We start from the raw sequence: 21,618 nt of genomic DNA, 5'->3' as shown, positions 1-21,618 counted from the left end.
ACAATGTAATTATGTGTAGCAATGATTCTCAGCATTGTCCACTTTTGCAAAAGATTCCAACAAAAAAAATTAAAGATAGAAACGTAAACTTAATTAAAGCTTCAGTAAATAGGTTCTTAAAAGATTACACATGACAACCTTTGGATGTTTTAACCAATAATTATTAAATATGGGCTTAAAATAGAAATGCTCTTTTAAAATATGAAACATTTCCAAAGTCTAAGGTGACCTTTAGTGGAAGCTCTGGACTGAAACTATTAACATAACAATCTGTACTGCATTCTTCTTAGAAAATAACTTTCTAAGCTGCCTAAAATGTGGTACTGTCATCCAGAAATAAATATATAAATAAACAAACTAATTTTAAAATGCAACTTCTAAAAAATCCATCTTGGTCACATATCTCTGTTTTTATCCCATATGAAGCCGTGTTTTCCAATGTTCTGTGAAACCCCATCCGTCAGTGTCTAACTTAAGTCTTTTCATAACAAATATACCTTTAAAACATTATTTAATGACATCTAAGTCTGTAGGGAAAAATATTCCACATTGCAATCCATGAGTGTAACAAGAGTATTGTTAGGTTTCACCAACTATTAACAATTTAAAAATTAACATTCAAGAACCCATATAATACACAAAGAACATAAATTCTGTTCCTGAACGAACTGAATAAAATTTAATTTTTAAAGGAAGGAACCAAAGGATAAATATACACAAGGTTCTATAATAAAAAGTTTGATTTTGTCCAATGGTGGCCTGAGGCCAAGAAAAAATTGTAGGCAATAAAAATAATGGATTCTTCTTTTTTTTAAGGCTGCATTTCATAAACTTGCAAGTTATTATCAGCCTCTGAGTCTATCATTTATCATTACTTAAATCTTAATTACATTTATTATACAATTAAAGCCAAAAAAATTCTGAGCTTTTTAATCCACCTGTGGCTAAATACAAGACATTTTTCCACTACCTCCAGCAGCTTTATCTTTTCTAACTCTGACAAAATTAGATACTTTCCAGTTACATACAATTGCTTTGCCATAACACTGTTCAAAGTCAAAAAATACTATTTAAAGCTAATAGTAAGATTTTGTGAAAGTTGGAGCTGTTAAATTGCTAAAGTGTTACATACATAGGATTGGTGGATAATGGCTGTGGCGTTCTTTATCTTGCAGAATGTAAATGTAGCTAATAGTGTGGAAAAAAATCATTTTAATACTTCAGCTGAGATTGAAGAAAATAAAGGATAGAGAAAGACATTCAAGAAGTAAAATTCACACTGAATATACCAGAGCAAAAAAAATAAAGAGGGAGACATTTTATATAAAGTATTCCAAGTGTTAGAAAGAAATTCCCTCTTTTGTAACAATGAGATTTTGATTTAAATGAGCTGAGGAGTCGAGGAGGTTCTGTTCCATCTACCAGAACAAGCTTGAGCAATTTTAACCTGACTAAAAAAGAGCCGTTTAATGCTGTTTAATGGGAATGAATTTGACACAATCTAGTCCTGCTATTCTAAGGGACGTACTGGATTCCAAGAGAAAAAAACCTCACTGATCTGAGTGCTGGAACAGGGTCTGGGAGGTGGATTCACCCCATGAGTGACCCTGAAGCCACAGCACCCTTGGGGGAGTGTCCCCTTGGTGCCTCCCTTAATTCAGTGTTCTCAGGCCTTTGGTGCTTAACAAACGTGTCATCTATCCTGTAATGATGGAATTAGAACAGGAGTCAGACACAAACACAGGTCTCCAGTGCCATTTTAAACTGGCAAAATGTGAATGTCCGACAGTCCCTGCTCCACTTTAGTGTGCAGAGAGAGGATCCAGCTGGATTGTGCCTCAATGTTGGAGGCCACAGCTCTTCTGGGCCTTGGCTTCAGCTCTGGAACAACCCCCAGCCATTACTGGGGCCTGGGATTCCCAGCCCTAACAAGGCTCTGACATGCTGCTAGCGAAGGGAAAAGAGAAGGCACACTCAAAAATAAAGCAGGATTTCATTCCATGGCTGTTTACACTTCATGCTAACCACCCCTTACTGATAGTGGCATTATTAAGTGATAATCTATAATCACCCATGGCCATATTTGACTTCAATTACATCGGCGTGAGCCCAAAATACACCTGGTTTGCACAGACATTGCTTCAGCTCAGTGCTAACAAACAGCCCAATCCGTTCTCACCAGCTCAGACAGGCTTGGGTCATTATTGCAGCTCCATTATTCAGAAAAAAATGAAAGCATTAACAGCTATTTCTGATGTAATTAATTGCTGTCTCCCTATATTTAACTGCAGTTATACTATGACTAAAACATATAAAGATAACAAATAATATGTTACCTATGCTACTGAACCTGTTTTGCTACAAATTGACTATGTATTTTCAGGTAAAAAGGGCTAGACTTCTGTAAAATATTAGTGAGTCACATATGAAAATAGAAATCTATGGAGATCATCCAAATAATATGCTGACACCTATAAAGATGAAGGCACAAGAGTGCACCCATCCTCACAAAGAATTTAGCAGTCAATCTAAAATAATGTCTTTTTCTCTTCTAATTTAGGGAAATGCAGGTAAAGCTGCAGCAATAATTAATGAGGCAAAAAGAGCCTTTAGATTAATGAAGCAAGTTAATCTCCCCAGGATCAGGTATTGTTGTTTAATTTTTACCAGAAGTTAAGGCTTGCAGGCATATGATCACAATTCTCAAATAGAAGTAAAAAAAAATTTAATGGTATTAGTAACTTTTTTAAAATGCAAATTAGTCAACAACCCATTGTGGAGGTACAAAAATAATTTAGAAACATCTACCATGTTTATTAATAATTAAAATCACCTTAATATGTATGTTTCTATAGTTACACTTAATGAGTTTAAAATACAGAAAGATCTTAAAACAGTCACAGGATTTCCCTGCTAATATAAAGAGCAGAGACGGCTTTGAAATTGATCTTTAGGAAGAATAGCCAAGTCATTTCGACCGCAAATCATTCATTTCAATTTCAGCCAGAGAAATCAATGGGCAAGAAAACAGATCTCTCATCAATTAGGATTGCTTCTCTACATCTATCACTTTGACCTATCTTGGGAATTTTCGATTGACAGCACAGTATATCAGCATTAAACTAAACCTACAGAAAAATAAATATTGGAGGAATTTATATTAGAAAACTTAGTCTCTGAATTTAGCCCTTCTGCAGTATCTTGGAGAAGAAGCCTGAAACCACCCAATTCAAAACCCCAAGTTCAAAGGACCCGAACTTCCAGGACAACTCCTGCATATGGAACAGCTCAGGACAAACTAGGGATGTGTCAGCCTCAGCCCAGCATTCCAGGGGGCAGCAGCAAGGAAACAAAATAAATCACAGAATCACAGAATGACTGGGTTGGAAGAGACCTTCAAGATCGTGGAGCCCAACCCAGCCCTAACACCTCAACTAAACCACGGCACCCACTGCTACATCCAGTCTTTATTTAAACAGAGCCAGGGGTGGTGACTCCACCACCTCCCTGGGCAGACCATTCCAGCACTTTATCATTCTTTCCACGAAAAACTTTTTTCTTAATATCCAACCAATATTCCCCCAGGTGCAGCTTGAGGCTGTGTCCTCTGGTTCTGTCATTTGCTGCCTGGAGAAAGAGACGAACCCCACCCGAGCACAGCCACCTTTCAGGGAGTTGTAGAGAGTGATAAGGTCACCCCTGAGCCTCCTTTTCTCCAGGATGGAAAACCCCAGCTCCCTCACAGGGTTTGTGTCCAAGCCCAGTAGTAGGGATTATAACGTCTCCTTTTACACTACAGGAGAACTGGAAATGCATAAATTATCAGAAATGCCAGAAGAAGTAACTTTAATTCCATTTTAACTGCAGATTACACACACCATCTACTGATGAAGGGAAGGGGACACCTAAATTCCCTGATCATCCCTGTTGAAGGGAATGAGACACCTAAATTCCCCTGAAAATGTGGGCCTTGGTGATTTAAATCTCACTGCTTCCAGAAACAGTTTCTTGTTTCTACCATTGCCTACATGCTTTTGAAATGCAGAACGACTCTATAAATAATAAAGCAATATTTGAAGACAAAGAATGAGTCAGACATTCCTCACCCCTTCTCTCTGCTTTCCAGACACATTTGAGTGATATAAATTGTATTTAGAACAAGAGCTTAAACCAGACGTGGTTTGTGGAATTACAGAACTGCAAAGTAACTATTTGTGCAGCCACCCTGAAATGCTTCTGCAGCGTGTTTTCTTTACAAAGAGCAGTACAAATAAAACAAATATGAACCAAAAATTCCACAGGAATGGCTGGGGGTCATTCCTGGATACATCTGCCCCTGGATTCTCTCTGCAGTGGTGATCAATGTCATCCTGTGCCAGCACCAGAAACCCTCAGGCACAACAGCAAGGACACACTTTCCTTTTGGCCTCTACATCTTGTACATCTTGTGACAATGCACAGAATATCACAGTGCTTGACAAAAATTATCAACCAATTCTAACCTTCAGTACTGTTAAATCGCTCTGCAACACTCGAATCCTGCCATTACCTGTCAGTCTCATGACTCATTTTGGATGATCTGCAAACACTGTCACTGCAACATCTCCCTTTCCAGATAATTTCTGTTGTGTTAAACAACACAAATCACTGTATAAATCCTTGGAAATATCTATTGGTAAAACCTTCACTGTGGAAATCTGTTTCCACACTGATGTTTCAATCATTTTTAGCCGAAGGAAGCATTTCCTCTCAGTAGAGAAACCCAAGTATGGTTTATTGATCGGATTTATCTACACCTCCAGCTTCCCCACAGATCTTAGTACATTTAGGAAATATGATTTGCCTTTAAAAGATCCATGTTGACTGTTCACTTCATGATCTTTCCAAAGTTTATTTATTCCCATGCTTGCTGCATCCTGGCTCTGACTGACTGCCTGGTGCAGGGATGGGATGCAGTGGGCTGTAGTTCCTAACATTTTTCAAGGCTTCTTAGGGAGCTTTTTAAAAAGAATGGGAAGGATGTGACCCCACAATCCAGAGCACGTGAAGCCAAGGTGCAGGAGTAATTATGTTCCCAGTTTGAATTCTCTATAACCTTGCTGTTTCTTATTTTATATATATTTTTTTCTCTTTTGCCTTGAATCCATTTCTTTTGACCCTTCAAGATGCTTCTTCATACTCCAGTCCCCTTCCTCCCCTGAGAACATCTGCAGTGTGGCACATCCTCCCTTCTTTCAGAAATAATTGAAATATTTACTGGTAGTTTATAGTCTTCTCTTCCATCTTGACAAGGACTTTCACTCTTTTAAAGGAGGTTGGGGATTTTGAAGAATCCTCCTACAGTCCTTTGGAACCTCCAATAGAAGTAAAACTGTTTGTATGAATGCTTTGCCCGGTATTTGATTGTCACCCAGATCTGTGAAACTCAAAATCTCCTGACTGTAAATTCATTACTGAAACCAGTGGCAGACCCTGTTCCTAAATTATGTGCAGTGAGTTAATTTCCCTCTCTCTTCAATATAATCATTTCTTACTTTGAAAGCTACTGCATAAGGGTCCACATGGTTCATTACACAAGCAACAGGGAGTCCCTCCTTGAGAGAATCATGGACAAAAAATTACAGCTGAACTGTATTTTGCCTCTAGTCTTTGATTTAAAAAGCTGATGAAAAAAAAAAATCTGTCTAATTCTAAAAATCTAATTGACTCTGATGTCCAATAAGAATTTCAGAAAGTAGTTCTTTCAAAAAGCATGTGAAGAACAATTTATTTTTTGTTCTTGGCTCTGCTGCACTGGACCAAATTGTACCTGTCTCCATCTGCTATAAATCACAAGCACCTAAGCATACACATCAGTTATCATCAGGGAACATGTGCTTCATTTGTTCCCAGAATTAAAAGGCTGTTCAGCATGGGAGTTTTCAACATGAAAACTGTGGTCAAAGCTTGTTTCCTAGTTCATGAGGAAAAGAGCTGGTGGGTACAAACAGGTGACTCTGAACCACACCTGTATCTCCTCAGGTGAAGAGCTCTTCAGGTAGTTCCCAACTTCATCTAAGGAGAAATCCAAATCTTCATGGAATCGTGGGGAAACAAACACAATCAATTTTCTACTATTTACAAAAGTAACTTCCTAGTACTTACAAAGAACATCCTTCATCGGTCATGCCCCAAAGGAAACAATACGTGGTTTTTAACATTTCTCATTAACAGATAATTACTTTTTTTTTTCAAAGCATTATTGTGTTGGGTTGGTTTTTTTAAGAAAAAAGAATATGATTTATTAACATATGGATTCTCATAAGAAAATTACTTAATGTAGTAATGATAGTATAGGAGTTTGAGAAAAAAAATCCACGTATAATAAATTCTATTAATTCAAGTTAATTTTCATGTTCCAGTGACCCTTAGCAAATTCAGGTTTGCCCAACAGCACAGTGGGATGAAGTTGATTTATTCTGTTTTCCTATTTACACACTTTCAAGATGCTCTCCATTGCCCATTGTGTTGTATGACATTCAAACAGATCCTTACAGTTTTCCTTTTATATAATTAGCAAGTTGCCCACTGCAGACAGTGCTCTTTCCATGTGTCTGATTTAACCATTGTTCCAACCCTACAACAGCTCCTTCAGGAACATTTGTCAAGTAGAAAAGGATCTGTTGAGGAAAGCCAGCCTGTTTTGCTAAACATCTGATTCTTTAGTCTGATCTCCTGAAAAAGATAAGACTCAACTGATCCAACTTAAGCCTTTTGGCTAGTTTTGACAAAATTCAATTGAAAAATGTCTAACATACAAAGTTCCTAGAAGTTCCACAAAAATCTGAGCAATGCAGAATGAAAAGATGTATTGGGACCTGCAATGACAGAAATGAAGTAAGAATTTCCATTTTTCACGTGTGTATTCATTGCCTGATCAGGTCAGCTGCAGCTCCAGGATTTTCTCCCTCTTATCCCAGTTTGAAATATCAGGAGGCAGAAAATAACCCCAGTGGTGCTGAGAGGATTATTTAAGGTCATTGTGAAGTGCCATCATCAATAAGAGCATCTGGGTTTCTTGCAGGGAACTATTATTTTTAAGAAACCAGCTTTCATCACTTCTCTTATCACGAAATACATGTTATATATTGTAAATCAGGCTTGAACATGAATTCTGTTAAATTAATATAGTCCCTGAATTCAAGTTGTAGCCAAGCTCAGCTACATCTACAGTTTTTTTTTTTTTTCAACTCTAATAAGTAAAAAATATATTAAGACACATGTTATTGGATTATAGGGATCACTACTACTTTCAATTTCTGGACTTCATTGTTGAACAGATTCCTATTATCAAATCCATTCTCAAGCTCAATTGGAAATGTATGCTTAATAGTTTAGTCCATGCTTTGTAGAAATGAAAAGAAAAAAAATTTCTGAAGCTGTTTGAACCCTGATGAAAATCCTATTTTCCAAGTGCACTTTAAAAATTTTCCTTAAAAATTTATTGAATAAAGTATAACTTGATATGTACGTGATCAGCTTAACTCCCACTTCCTTCAAGGGTCCTTTTTTCCCACTGCAATCTCCCAGGAGGGTTTGCCTTATCAAAATTCCTTTCCCACTTTGATGGGAGAACTTCTGTCAGCTTCAACGTGCTAAGGGTCAGACAGTGATACAGGAAAGTGAAATGTTTTAGTCTGTGCTTACAAGACTCCACGTCAGTGCTGAGGGATAAGCACAAGCTTACAAAGGCTCAGCTTAAACTGCAGCTCAAGCTAAAGAATATTACTAGAATAATGCACCAGCAAAATTGTGCAGATATTTTAACAGTCACTACAATTCTTAGACAGAATTTCTATAAATATTAATAAATAACAATATTAATAAATAAAAATATCAATAAATGTTAATATTTATTTTTGGTGCTTATCTCGTGTTATCCACCTGTTCTCCAGGAACGTGACGCAGGTGGAGACATGGCAGGGAAATAAAGTATGGAAGAGCAACAATGCAATGGACGTTTGTGGATAGAAAAGCGGACTTTCCAATGGCAGTGAGAAGAACTCACAGCAGCAATTTATAGATTAAAATGGGAGAAAAACACCTACAAAGTCAACAGCACTGACCAAAAAGAGAGTTCATAAAGATCTGGATATGTTGTAAAAGTCATTTATTGCTGTGCATCTCTGGAATGTGTGCAGGTACACATGTATATTATGTATTTATAAACACATGGAGGGGTTGAGTCCTGTGTTTAAAGCCCAAATGTGTAAATTCCAATAATCACCATGACTTCATAAACAGCCTGAAAAAAATTTAGCAACACCCAAACCAAAAATCAATGTTTTGGCTAAGTTAAATACAGAACTTTGGAAAGCAGGTTGATCCAAAAGTACAGTTCTCTGAATTCTTAATTTAACTTTGTTTAAGCAAAGTTTCAGCAGCAGAAAGTGATTTTTCTCTTTGTGAGTAATTCTAGAAAAAGGAGAGTGATCAAACTAAACTCTTCCAAACACAAGCAAAAGAAAATTGCTCCATATGAGAGATTTTTTTGTAATTGAAAATTTTAGGTCAACAGTGAGACATTGATTACAATGAAATAATTTACATTTTTATATAATTGACCCAGAAAGAGAAATAGGTCAATAGAGAAGAATGACATTAACTTCAAAATTAGGCATTCCAGAAATCTTTTCCAGCCTCAGCATTCCATGATTCTGCTCTATAGACCATACCTTACTTATTCCATTTCTGAGTTCAGCCAACAGGGTTGCACAGAAAGTGATAAAGACGATAAACCAGAAAGGTTAAGAAAAGGTGCCTTTAGAGGGCAGCTGGAAAAGAGCACCAGATGTTTTGGAAATGAGAAGGGAAAATGTTCCCTGAATTAAAACACTGCTGTCATTATGGATAATAGCATCATACTCCTTCATTCACCCTATTGGTCTGTTACTGTACATCACCCTAAAATGCAAGGGAAAAAAAAAAAAACCAGGAATCACCCATGTGTGATAAAAGCAAGGGCAAAACACAAAAAGGTTAAAATTCTCTTCAATTAATCATTGAGGAGAATCAGCTGTTAGAGACAAGGAAGAAAATTACTGTTGTTCCCTGAGTGACAGCTATTTACTCCACCTTACAGATGAGCCATATACAGTACATATAATTTTTTCCTTCTGGAAATGCTCTGCCAACCATCTTTGCTTAATACCATTTTAACAAGCCACAGCTGGTAATATCAAATTTGTCGCCAGACCAGTCTGCAAAATGCCTTTATTAAAGTCTTTCATTAATGAAAGCACCAAGGTTGACAGTATGACAGTATCTAGTTTGTAAATTGGCAGGGACAAGTTAATTTTGTTCCTAAAATGTCATTCATTTAGATATTGCTTTGTATTGCATTATAAACTTGCTAACAATTGACTGTATAACAAGAAACCAGTGGAATTATTTGGAATGGAACAGGAAAACAATCATGTCTGAAGCAGCATGAATCAGTTCACAGCAATCAAATAAATATCTTAATTGATTTAAAGGAAGCTCTGTGGTTGTGTCCTTTCCCTTGACTTTGATATTAGGAAGTTTTTATGTTTTTACTGGTAACATATTAACACAGCACTCTGCTAAATAAAGCTAAATAAGTCTGTTGCATCTCTCATCCCACTTAAGATAAAGTGTTACTCTAAGTAGATTTGTAGGAAGAAACTTTACAAATTAAAGGGACTAAGCAAACAGAAATCCTGGATCCAAATATCCTGTTTTACCAATCTGAGATTACAGAATCAGGCTCTACATCTTGTTAAGTTTAGAATTTGGCCCTGCTAAGGAATGCAGAGACCAAATTTTTGCTCAAAACTACACATTCAACATGAACATAGATTCTAGAAGCTGGACAGATAGGGTGGGTATTCCAAACAACTGAATTAAAACAAGACAGAAAGTCAAGGTGGACAACAACATATTCCCATCAGTCAGCTCAGTATATAGGATCATTTTGGCAGACGGTAAAGATGAAAGCTAACAAAACATTCAGTCTGGTTTCATGAAAACCACAGGGAATGGAGTTAGGGAATGGGAATTCTTATTCTCCATCCCTATTCATTCAATGAAATAGCTGTTATGTCTGAAAATAATCCAAATATTTTAAACTTGAGCCTACAATTAAGTTAGTGTGCCAATGAAAAATTACTTGCCAGGGTTTTATTTCATCTTAGTTACCTTCCATAGGCAATTTACTGGCAGGGACAGACTTCTTTCTCACCTCTACCTTAATTTGCAACACAGTTTAAAATTATCAACTTGTGAAATCAAAGTTAGCACAAGCAGTGTGGCAGTTAAACTGCAGCATACTTTGCTGAACAGCTTTAGAGCAGAAAATCTCTTCTGTTTGCTGCTTTCCTTCAGATCATTAACATGATTTATTATGAAGCAGGAAATTAGGTACTGGATATATCAATATTGTTCAGAAAATTCAATTCCATCATTGCCATGTAACCACTTTATCTCCAACAAACTTGTAACCATAGTAACTAGATTAGAAAATATTCCCCAAATGTTTAAAAATACTTTTCCTCTTATTAGCAACACCAAACACTGAAAAAAAATGGTAAGTTATTGTTTTCCAGTTTTCCAAGGCATTTGCAACTCATGTGTGATTCTTCTGAAAGTCTTAAGTAAACAGGTGTATTTTAACAAATTTTTCCAATAGAATTCTATCAGCTGAAAGAAAACAAATGTGTTCTGTTGGCATTGTTTATGTGAATGTCAGTACTCTCAAAAAGGGGAGGGCTGAAGAGACACCTCTCAGAAAAAGAGACAAATCTGAAGTGCTGTTTTCACTTAATAGTTTGTTAGGACATCAAATACATATCCTTTAATGAGAATTAATATGCTGTAGCTCAATAATTCCTGTACTGGCAATGAAAGCCCTTTAATTTAATGGAGTGCTGCTCCTTTCATTTCTTTCATTGCAGAGGTAGGTTGGTATTTTTTTTTCCCCCTGAAGGTCAGGAGTGTGCCATTCCTCCATGCAAGCCATGAATTTAATCAGATGGTAAACTCTGACACCTCCAGCCACCCATTGAGGCCCAGCTCAGCAGGGTTTGGCACATTTTCAGGAACACCAGAGTAGCAGGAAAACTCGAGGTGTCTGTTCTGTCGGGATCAGAAGCAGCTGTACCATGCAACTGTGATCACATATTTATCAAATTTTGTGTTCCCTCCTCAGCACTGCTGTTGGAAATTAATTCCTCTTCTCTGGGTACCAGAAACTTTTCTTTTAATCTTATGCCAAATTTTAGATCCATTAGTTATTACCAGTGTATTCCTTTCACTTAAATCATCTGAATTTACAGAAAATGCTTTTGCTAGGCCGAGCAAATTGAGCTCATATATATTTCTGCCAAACCTAACCGTGCCTGGACCATAACTTGATTTTTTTCTCTAAACCCAATCTTTGTTTCTTGATGGATTTCAAAGAGCTTTATTTATTGCCTAAGTGCTATTCATAAATAACACCCTTTTCCACCTGTACACTTTTCTACCTTGTTTGCTTCTTGTTTCTCTATCCTCAGCTGTGGAGTTGCCTTTCCCACATGGAAATGTAGATATACTGTAACAGAATGCTCTCCTTACATGCCATCAAACTTATTCAAGGGATCAGAATTCCTGGTGTCTCTCTAATTCCATCTTCTCTCTGAAAAAGTTCCTCACCCACTTCTTCAGCTGTCACCAAAATATTCTTGTCTTCTGGACAAGTCAAAATTCTTGGTGATGACCATTTCCTGTTTTCTGACCGCAGTCTGGCACTGCACAACCATTGCATTTGACATGGTGATGATTTAAAAATGAGCAATTGCGTATTAAAAAATTCATTTTTAAAAATCCAGTCGGTTTTTCCTGTAGGCCCCATGTCTAGTTCCATCATGAGAAATACATTCTTTTGCCTCCACATCATTTTCAGTAGCTGAAACAAAGATTTGGGCCAATAATTGGGATTCAGACCTTTCCCAACTAAGTAGCTGATAAGCAGTCACACAGATCTCTCTCGTGGTGTTGGAAAGGTTTTGAGGTTTCTGCACATAATTCTCCTCTCTGTGAGCAAGCACCATAATCCTCCAGGCTCGGACACCCATCCTTGCCAGGTCCTCTCCTCCTCCACTTCTCCTTAGACTCCCTCTCATTTTCTGCTTAGTTTTCCAGTGGTACCAAAAAACTTCTTAATTCAGCTTTTATTTCACTGTTGCTCCTCTCTTGTCTTTCTCATGTCTTTTCTAACCTATAAACCTTCTCTCTAGGTTCTCTTCCCAGGCTTGAGAGATCATGATCATCTGTTTTGACACTTCAATTTTTTGCCTGAGGTTTGACATTTTTTTACAGCTGCTTCTTTAATCCACGGCAATTCTCCTCTGCGAAGCATGTGATTTATTGTATATAAATAGTTGCACTAAGATAGCCACTCAAAACTAGCAGCTTCCAGCAGCTTTTTACATCCAGTCTTCTTCAGCTTCCTCCCTTCTTCGAGTGATTTTCTACTGCTGCTTTAGCAGACAAGATGGATTTGCTCTTTGCCTTAAATTCACATTTCAGAGGAGGAAAAAAAACAAACAAAAACCTACTTCCTCATAGATCTTAAAGATTTTTATCCTGTTCGCAAGCCTGGACCAGTTCTAGTCTTGAGCTTTTGCTGGGGTCAGTCCTGCCATGTTACTGCAGCTAACAGCCAGATCAGAGGCAGGACGTGTAGAAAGTTTCTGATCCAAAATAGCTGATCGACCCCCACCCCCCCTTCCAAAAGACAAAACAGATAAATTTAAAAAAAAAAAAAATTCTTATGGGGAAAAAATAAAGTTTTGGTTTTGATTTATTCAGTGATTTCCTGCAAGGCTCCTGTGTACCTCTCTCTGTGTTCTGCCCTTCACTGAGCATGAGACGTCCTGCCAATTTCCACCAGGCCACTCACAGTTTCCAGATTTTACACGCCAACAATTGCAATACTCATTCTTACGCAGGACAATTCCTTCAAACTGAAGAACAGAATCCTTGAGTCACCATTTGCCTGTCAATAACACGAAGAGCAAATCCTCTGAGCCTGGATAAGCACAGTCTCACTTTGCAGGTGTTCTTCTCTTCTGCTGTGTGGAAAAAGAGCTGGGACTTGATGAGCATCTCCACAATTCCCTTTGTGCTCTTTGGGGCCTGCATTAGTGTGAGGATTAAACTTCTAAAAGCACCATCATCAGGTAAAGGGTGTCAAAAGATTGTTTTGTAGATTCACAGAGCCACCACTCTCAGTCTCAGAAAACATTTCCATGGTGTAGTGGAGAATAACCTGCCAGTGGAAGTACAAAGTAATCCTGCACCCCACTGTTCTGTGCTTCATTTGACTTCATGTGGACAAATAAACCGGAAAAGTAACATATGGAGAGAGACTAAAAATTGAATATCACATCCCAGTGCTATATCAGCAAGAGCTAAACAAAACACATCAATAACAGTCAAGGGTTGCAGTCTGGGCCATCTGGTCACCAAGGCCCACATTACCAAGATTGTATTAAAATGTTTTCATCTCAGTGCTCTCCCTCAGGCACCAAGCATGATATACAAAATCTTAAATCCTGCTAAAAGGTGAGACTTCTCCACCTACAAGCACAGCAGGTCTAGGACAGTTATTTAATTAAGAGCTACCCTAGTGAAGGGTGTGGAAATGGCAAGGCAATAATCCAGTTCCTGAGTGGGGATGCTGGAAAGCCAGTAACAGCACAGGGAACAGGCTTGACACATGTACTTCCTTGTTAAGCTAAACACTAATTGAAATTTTTGTAATTAATTTGAACAAAATTTTTAATTTGTAAACTTAGTTTGCTTTCACTTGTCCAGTGCAGTATCTCCTTCCTGGTATATATATATAACAAAACTTCATGAAGGAAGTCCTCTAAAATTCCTATTTTTTTTTCCTTTATGACATTGTTTCCTAACTGTGAAATAAAACTCAATTAATTGTTCTCCCTTTTTCCACACATCTGCCCTGCTCCCCACGAAGTGCTAATCAGCATTTCACCTGTTGGCTGCTGCAATCACTTCCAAACAACCTTGTGCAGTTCCAGCCAACACAGCATGGGGTGGAAAGCAAGAGGAAGTCAGGACAGGTTAATAAACCACACTGGCAATTTGCTAAATCAGGGGAAAGGAAGGGAAAGTAATAAAGAAAGGAAAAATAACACACTGGAAACCTGATTTCAACATGAACATCCAGACAGGATCACGTGGTGGTACCACATAGAACAAGCCACGTCTGAAATTATCACTGTCATCCATTCCATGCAGTCAGGAAAGCTTCACCTTCCTTCTCAGGTTTGAAATTCTGTCATAACAGGCAAATTACTCGTTCTCTGGATGTTTTGCCTCTTCCCCCAAACAGCACAGAAACCACAGCTAACCTGCAGTGTCCTTCTGCAGGGATTGCAGCACAGCAGATGTGGCAAAGCTGAGGGAGGTTCAGGAAAAACCAATGCCCAGCACGAGATGTGATCCCTCTATCCATGTGATGCCCTGTGAGGCTTCTGAATATGACCCCCAAAATATTTTGGAGGAGGACATAAACGCATTCGTCACACCTTACAGGAGTGGGCAACCAAGTGAATTTTCTGAAATTCATGAAGCTATGGAAAGTTGACGATAAATATCTATATTTAAGGGGGAGAGATGAACAATTTTTCTTCAGTTTGTGCAGGATCTGAAACAGGTACAGGAATCAATACTCTTAGTATAGACATTCCTTGTGGTTAGCAAGACCTCACAGCCTATATTATGAAGATCTGTGACAAGTCAAAAAGACCTGAAATAACTGCTTTTCTCTTCAGCATCAGATTTTACTGAATTTCTTCCATACAATCAGTGTCCGAGACTCCAAAACCTTTTATCTATGCTTTGTTCAACATTCAGTTGCAAGTTACCACAGTTGACCTAGAATACGTCACTCCATTATTTTAAATATCTCTAAAATTTTTTGTCTCCCCTCTCTCTCTCTTTCTGTTTGCAATATAGTCCAGCCAAATTAATCATCTGGGTACCTAAATTAGAGCTATGCTGAAAAAAAAAACCCATAAAAGATTGTAAAAATTATGACAGCTCCAAGTATTTAAAAGGGCTGATCATTTGCAGTTCTCCTATAATTTAAATATTAGTTGAGGACAGGCTTCTCAGGGCCTTTGAGAAACAGCCTGCCAGATGTTCTCACATTTCTGTCTTTGTACATCCTCCATGGCTCCTGTGATCCCCGAGTAGCACTCCAGGAACGGGGAACAAATCAGGATGACAAGATGCCAGGAAAACATTGCAGTACCAACAGGCCTGGTTTGTCTCCTTGTGCCTGAGGAGCCTCAGCTACCAGAACTCCCACCCTTAACTCCCCCCAAAAAAATCTTAATGAAGGAACTTCTACAGAGAGACTCAGGCTGCCTGAGATCCAAAAATTCAGTGTTGACAAGAGAGATTCAGGCTGCCTAAGATCCAAAAAATTCACTGTTCACAAGCAGAAGGGATGTAAGAGGGTAAGAAGGAATCTGGAATCTTGCTACCAATGTGATAGGCACTGTAAAACTATAGGTGTAATAGATCAGTTATTAATATCAAAATTTGATCCAATTTTGTTGACTTACCTTGCCAACTAATCTGGGGAACGGAGGTCTTTGATTTTCAGGAATTAATATTGGAGTTGCCAAAATAGCCCTTTTTTGCCTTGGAATTCCAAGGTTGCCTTCTAGCTTTAAGATTTCCTAAAAAAGAAAAAGACCATTTAGAAAAACTTCCAGATATTCTGTTATTGCTCCCATTCCCTGCATCTTTAGGCAAAATTACCATGAACCACCAGGTTCTAAGTCGAGTATTATACATTTTCCAGCAATTAGTGATGACTTATCAAAGCACATATTTAATCTTTCAGGTTACTGAACTTCTTTCAGTGGCAGTAGACAGCCCATATTCATTTTGTACTCAAATAAGCAAGTTATAAACCTTAGCAGGTGTGTTTATAATCCTAACCTGTTAACTGCTTAAATCATAAACTTTTAGCAAGGTCTGGTTTACCTCAAATAGTTTCACGAGACCAATAAGAAGCCACACTTCAAATGTCTTTAGAGAATTTTCTCTAAAGATACAAAATGATATCTCTAAAGATACAGATGATGATAGACATCATCTGTACTCAGTCACTTCTCAGTCCAGGCTTTCAATCAAACAGAACAGAGTGAATTTGCAAACACAGTCTGAGGTAATGAACTCTCAATAACACCTAAAGCTTGTAACTTCAAATTAGACACCAAACCCCAGGTGTAAGTCAAAATATGAGCTAGCGGGTTGTTGGTGTTGGGGTTTGCTTTCTCTTCGAGAAATCTTCATGCTATGCTCTCAGAAAGAGCAAAAATAAAAGTGGTTCATATAGAAGACTTCTTTTTCTGCTGCGTTATCTGGAGCATTTCTTTAATTCTGAACTTCAGGCAGCTCAGCACTTCATGAGCTACAGTGAGCTCCCCACAGTGGCCTCTGGCCCCTGGAAAACTCTGCCCACCACACCTGTGCTTTCTCTTCCCTTCTGCTCTCCGATCTGCTCAGTGCTCTCCCTGCAGGGGCTGCAGCTTCCCAGAGACCACTCTCCTTCCTTTGCTTCCTCCTGCAGTCTCTGCAACTCTCTTCTCCAAGCACAGTCACCACCAAGGTCAAAAAAAGCCTCTCCCCATCTCCCAGAGCTCTCCCTTGATCCATGACCTTTTTTAGAAGAAAAAAAAGCCCCACAAAACAAGCAAACACCCCCAAACAAATGAAATAAAACAAAACAAACCAACCAAAAACTTAACAACAAAAAAGTCTAGTTTTGTAGTGCATTAGGAGCTGTGAAACTGAAAAATATTTCACTCACTACTTCCCATTCAGGTTGTCCTGACAGTTTTATAAAAAAAATCCTTGGCTGAATTAAATGTCTCATTCCAATAAGGCAATTATATCCCACAAGATAACACTTTACTCTCTCCATGCAGAAACTCCAAACCCCTAAGTTTGCAGTCAGTTCTGGAATCCATGTTGTCGTTTTAATACCTGATTCTTCATTGCACAATGAAAGCTCCAGCCCTAGACTGCATTTTTATAAAACTTCAAAGCTGAATGAATTTTCTTGGTGGCACAATCTGGATCCATCAGCCAAGGTCTCCACAGGCTGCTTCTGCCTCCCTCTGTGGCAATGCCTCCTGTCTAAAGAGCCTCTCACCACAAAACTCTGCTCCACCTCTACTGGCTTTAGCATCGTTTCTCAAATTTGACAACAAACAGGAGCAAGGGAAAAACTCAAGTTTTCATCAGTTTGCTTTAGTGATGATAAAGTCAAAAAAGCAGTGGGAACCTTGCAGAGAATCCCTTCTCGCAATGTTGCCAATTTTCATAACTTTTTGAGGCTGCCCCTGGTAGAGTTCCCAGCTCTCCCAAAGGCTTTGCCATTTCTCTCTAATCTTTCAGTCTGAAGGCCACTCGGGTCCCCGGTTTTGTCTTTCAACTCCTCTCCCGAGAGAGTTTTCCTTAATAAAAATTCATGAGAAAGTTCAAGATAAAAACAGTTGAAGTGTCAAACGAAAAAAGCCGAATCCCGTCCAAAGGCAAATTGCACAGAGCAGTAAAGCTCTCAAAATCACTTACACTGTAAGCACAGATGGGCTGACACGTGCCTGAGATGATCCTGAGGAGCAGCAGTGACTCCCAGGATGTCCACAAGGAAACTCCAGCTCTTTAGCTCAGCAGCACAGCATTTACCTGATCACACCTTTCAATCCTTCTACTGTCCTGGTTTTCCTTCAGCTCAGGGACATGTAGGGCAGAACTCCCAGGCCTTTGCAAATGAAAAAGACATCCAGATTTGCTCATCTTTGTGTCATGGGTGAAAGGTTTCAAAGGGACCTTTACAGACCATCTGGTCCCACCTGCAATAAGCAGGGACATCTTCCACCAGAACACTTTTCTCAGAGTCCCGTCCAACATGACCTTGAATGTGTCACATTCCCTTCTGTGTGAGTTTGAAATGAAGGAGCAATTTCCAGATTGTTCAACATCTGGGTCTCACAATTTTGGTAGCCACAGACCCACAAGCAGTTAGCTCATCAATTTCCCTTGACAGCCTATCCTTACACTTTCCCAAAGGTTCTCAAATTCAAATGGAAGAAAAATCCAAGTTATATCCAGTGAGTCATTAATATAAGGAAGTGAAGATCTAAACGAAAGCAGTAGGTAAGACTTAAGGCCTTCAAGTCCAGATTTCTAAGCAGAACTTCAGAAAAAAAATAGAATTGTCTTTTCTTTCTAACACAATTATTCTGTTTCACAGTGAAGGAAGTTCTGCAGATTAGGCACAGAAATGTAAGTACTTCTCTGAAAGTGCTTCATATTCTTAAAATCTCACAGTGTTTTTCTAAATAGTGATTTCTTCATGAGGACTTTTTCTTATCATCCCCTGGTGGCTAACAGCAATGACTGATTAAATGAGTGGCCAAAAGCACCACTAGGGAATGCAGGTGAGCAGAGGAGAGGAAAAGGTCAAGAGTACTTCACCAACACATTGAATAATCCACTGCTGTTTGTGGTTCTCGTGATTTCCACATTTCTAAGGAACTAAGAAAAAGGAAAAAACATTTTGCTTAGTGCCAAGCAGCTGCAGCTGCAGGTTTGATCCTCAGTCAGTGTAAAAGCAGAAGCCATGGAAAGTGACATTACAGGTGCACCTAACCTGACTCAACAGCCAAGGCACTGATAACTCTCATTCGTGGATGGATGTATTGTATATATAATAATTTTTACTGGATTCACCTATTAATTTCTTGGAGAAGCAACTCACAAGGGATGTAAAATTAATCCAGATAGAGTTGGCAATTTTGCTCCAAGCTTTCTTAAAAGATCAGGCTGGCATTGTCACAGGAGTGGTCTTTTGGACCTTGCCATGGGTGAACCCCACACAGGAGTTCTCCATCACCCTTGCTGAAACCAGCTGATCAAAACTACACTGGCTACAACTCCAAAGGAGTATTTTTGTGCCAGGAGGCGCTGGAATGGCCTCTCTCAGGTGGGTGTGTCCCACCAGCACCCAGAGAGGCGCTGGTTGTGGTCACATCTGCTTCTCCCACATGTGCTGCCTCATATGAAATACAGGAACATGAAAGTGCCTGACCAGAGATACCCATTCATAGGCAAAATTTTAAAAATATATAATATCATGAATACATGCCTACCTAAAAGAAAGTGCACCAAAACAAAAAATTCAATCTTTTTGATTGTTTTTGGTGTGTTTTTTAAACAGAAATGGTAGGAGAGAAATCGTATCAGGTTTGTTATTTTTACTGCTTCACTGTAATTTCTGTGATTTCACTATAATATCTGTGATCGATGTATTTCACATGGTGAGTGAAATATACTTTTCATGGTCAGTGGTTTATGATCAGAATCCAACTATTCTTTCACTGCCACCATTTCATAACCAACTTTTACGCCCTCTTTTTGACTTTCCTAATTTCCCCTTCCAGACCTGGAATCAGCTCAACCATAGCTTAGCTGATTCACTGGCAATAAATTTTGATTTCCTGTTGCAAATAAAAAAGCACCAAACACGGCCTCCTCATTTTTTTCCAGCATTTTGGCTAAACTTGAACTGAGAGATGTCAGTCTGCCCAAACTACAACGCCATGCAACTTGCAGTTTCCCTACATCCTTCAAGAACTCTCCTCTTTGTTTTGTTTTTCTTTCTTTTTACCAGGCCTTCTCGCAGTTTTTGAATATTTGAATGAATGTCCTGGTCACTCTCCAGCAGCACAAACCATTACTCTTGGCAAAGAAAATTTCATTAGAGCTTGTCATGGGAATAAGGTGGCTGAATTCTGATATCGATTTGTCACAATAAGGGTTGGAAACACCAATGGAGTGGCAATCTGTAATCCACTGTGGTGACCAGAAAAGTGCTTGAGTTTCTTGTCATTCAGTTGGCCTTTTATAGTAAGGTTGAGGGTATAAAATGGGGTCAGCCCTAAATACGAAGAGTAAAATTAATTGGATGCTTGTTGCAAGCAAAGTTCATCTGAAATAGGGAATGGGGTGTGGTAATTATTGGTCTTCCTACAAAATAACATCACAAAAATGCTGAAAATCTAGAACTCTTTTGCAGGTGTACTCAAGAAATAATTTTTATATAATTCTCAGTTGAAATTTTAAATCATGCTGTGATATTTAATTCCTTTATGTATGTTATTTCTCTCATCAGACTATTGTTATCATCAGCAGTATTGAAGGTAATTATTTCTAAAATATAAGCCTAAACCAGAAAAACATTTTCTCATATTAGTAGTAATATAAAACAATCTAAGAAATGTGCTGGAACTTTAAGGTAATGAACAACTGTTTAATCAAATAATGAACTCAAGGAATAAATTTAAGGAATGTAAAGGTCAATGGCATTCACACAAACATCTGCTCAAAAGTAGTCTGTCCTCAGTGTCCGTAAATGTCACCCTAAAAATCACTTTGTGCACTTGGGAAGAACAAACCCAGCTGAGATGCGGCTGGCTAAGGGGAACTGGGTATTTCAGAGAAAAAAACTTCCAAGCTGGTGATGTGTGGTCAGATACAACAGCTGGGTAATGGAAATTGCTGATGAAACTTGATTTAATTACTCTGGGTGTTCCTACTCCTATAATTGTTCCATAGGTGGAGAGGCAGAGGCTCACACCGCCCAATTTCTGATATATTCATTAACTGCAGAGATTAATCTCAGCCTCAGCTTTGCTCCTGGGACCTCCATCTGCCTGGGACAGAGGTGTTTTTATAGGATGGAGGCTCCTGTTATCTTTAGAGGAGTCAAAACATAGGTGAAAAAAGTTATTCCTGTTGAAACCATTTGGTCACATGTAAATCAGAACCATTTCAATGCTGATATATTCTGGAGTGGTTTGGACACATAAGTGACAAAACTGTGGTGGAGACAAATCTGTATTTTTACTTTGTGAAATAATTTATTCAATTATCACCCTGCATTAGCTTTTGTGATGGAGAAGTCCTGCTTCTATTGAAATATAATTTTATTTATCTACACACCTGCCTTATTCTGTGACAGGGAAAAGTTTTTCTAAGATGAAAACAAACAAAGTACCATTGACTTTGCTTTAGCCATGGGAGTTACCTGTACTGAGAATGATACACTCTTCATTCAAATTAACGTTTCAGGCTTTTTTTTTTTTTTGTCATCATTTAGAGAATGCTATTCTCATTTTGAAGCATATGTGAATCACCCCCTCTTACTGGAAATCTCATATTTGTTCAACACTGCTCATTAAATATAATGAGGTGTCCCTTATACACAAACAACCAAATATGCTCTGACTGCCTCATCTGTCAAACACAACTGAAATACAGGCTTGAGGAGAAAGACAATGGCTGACCTTATGCCTCTGTTTTGACCAGGATAGATCAGTAACACATCACTTATCACGGGTAAAAATACTCTTTTCTCCATCCCTGTGTTTACACTTGTAGCAAAGCAAACAGAACCAGGCTGCTTTTACAGCACTCCAGGAGAAATGAAAAATTCCTTAAGATGTCCCAAAACCTTCAGCACCTCAA

At 38.4% G+C, this 21,618-nt stretch overlaps 1 protein-coding gene across 2 annotated transcripts in view; it reads right to left on the bottom strand.

The window, feature by feature from the left end:
- Positions 1-21,618, bottom strand: part of CDH13 (cadherin 13) — a 442,394-nt gene that overhangs the window by 242,048 nt on the left and 178,728 nt on the right. For both annotated transcript variants that reach the window (XM_066194692.1, XM_066194693.1), the window contains exon 4: positions 15,639-15,755. In XM_066194692.1, the coding sequence (XP_066050789.1) occupies positions 15,639-15,755 (117 nt within the window). The remainder of the gene's footprint in view (positions 1-15,638; positions 15,756-21,618) is intronic.

The sequence above is a fragment of the Chamaea fasciata genome, unplaced genomic scaffold (genome assembly GCF_029207755.1).
Source record: "Chamaea fasciata isolate MVZ Bird 193981 ecotype frontalis unplaced genomic scaffold, bChaFas1.0.hap1 SCAF_12, whole genome shotgun sequence".
Classification (NCBI taxonomy): Eukaryota; Metazoa; Chordata; class Aves; order Passeriformes; family Sylviidae; genus Chamaea; species Chamaea fasciata.
This window is presented reverse-complemented; position numbering and strand designations above follow the sequence as displayed.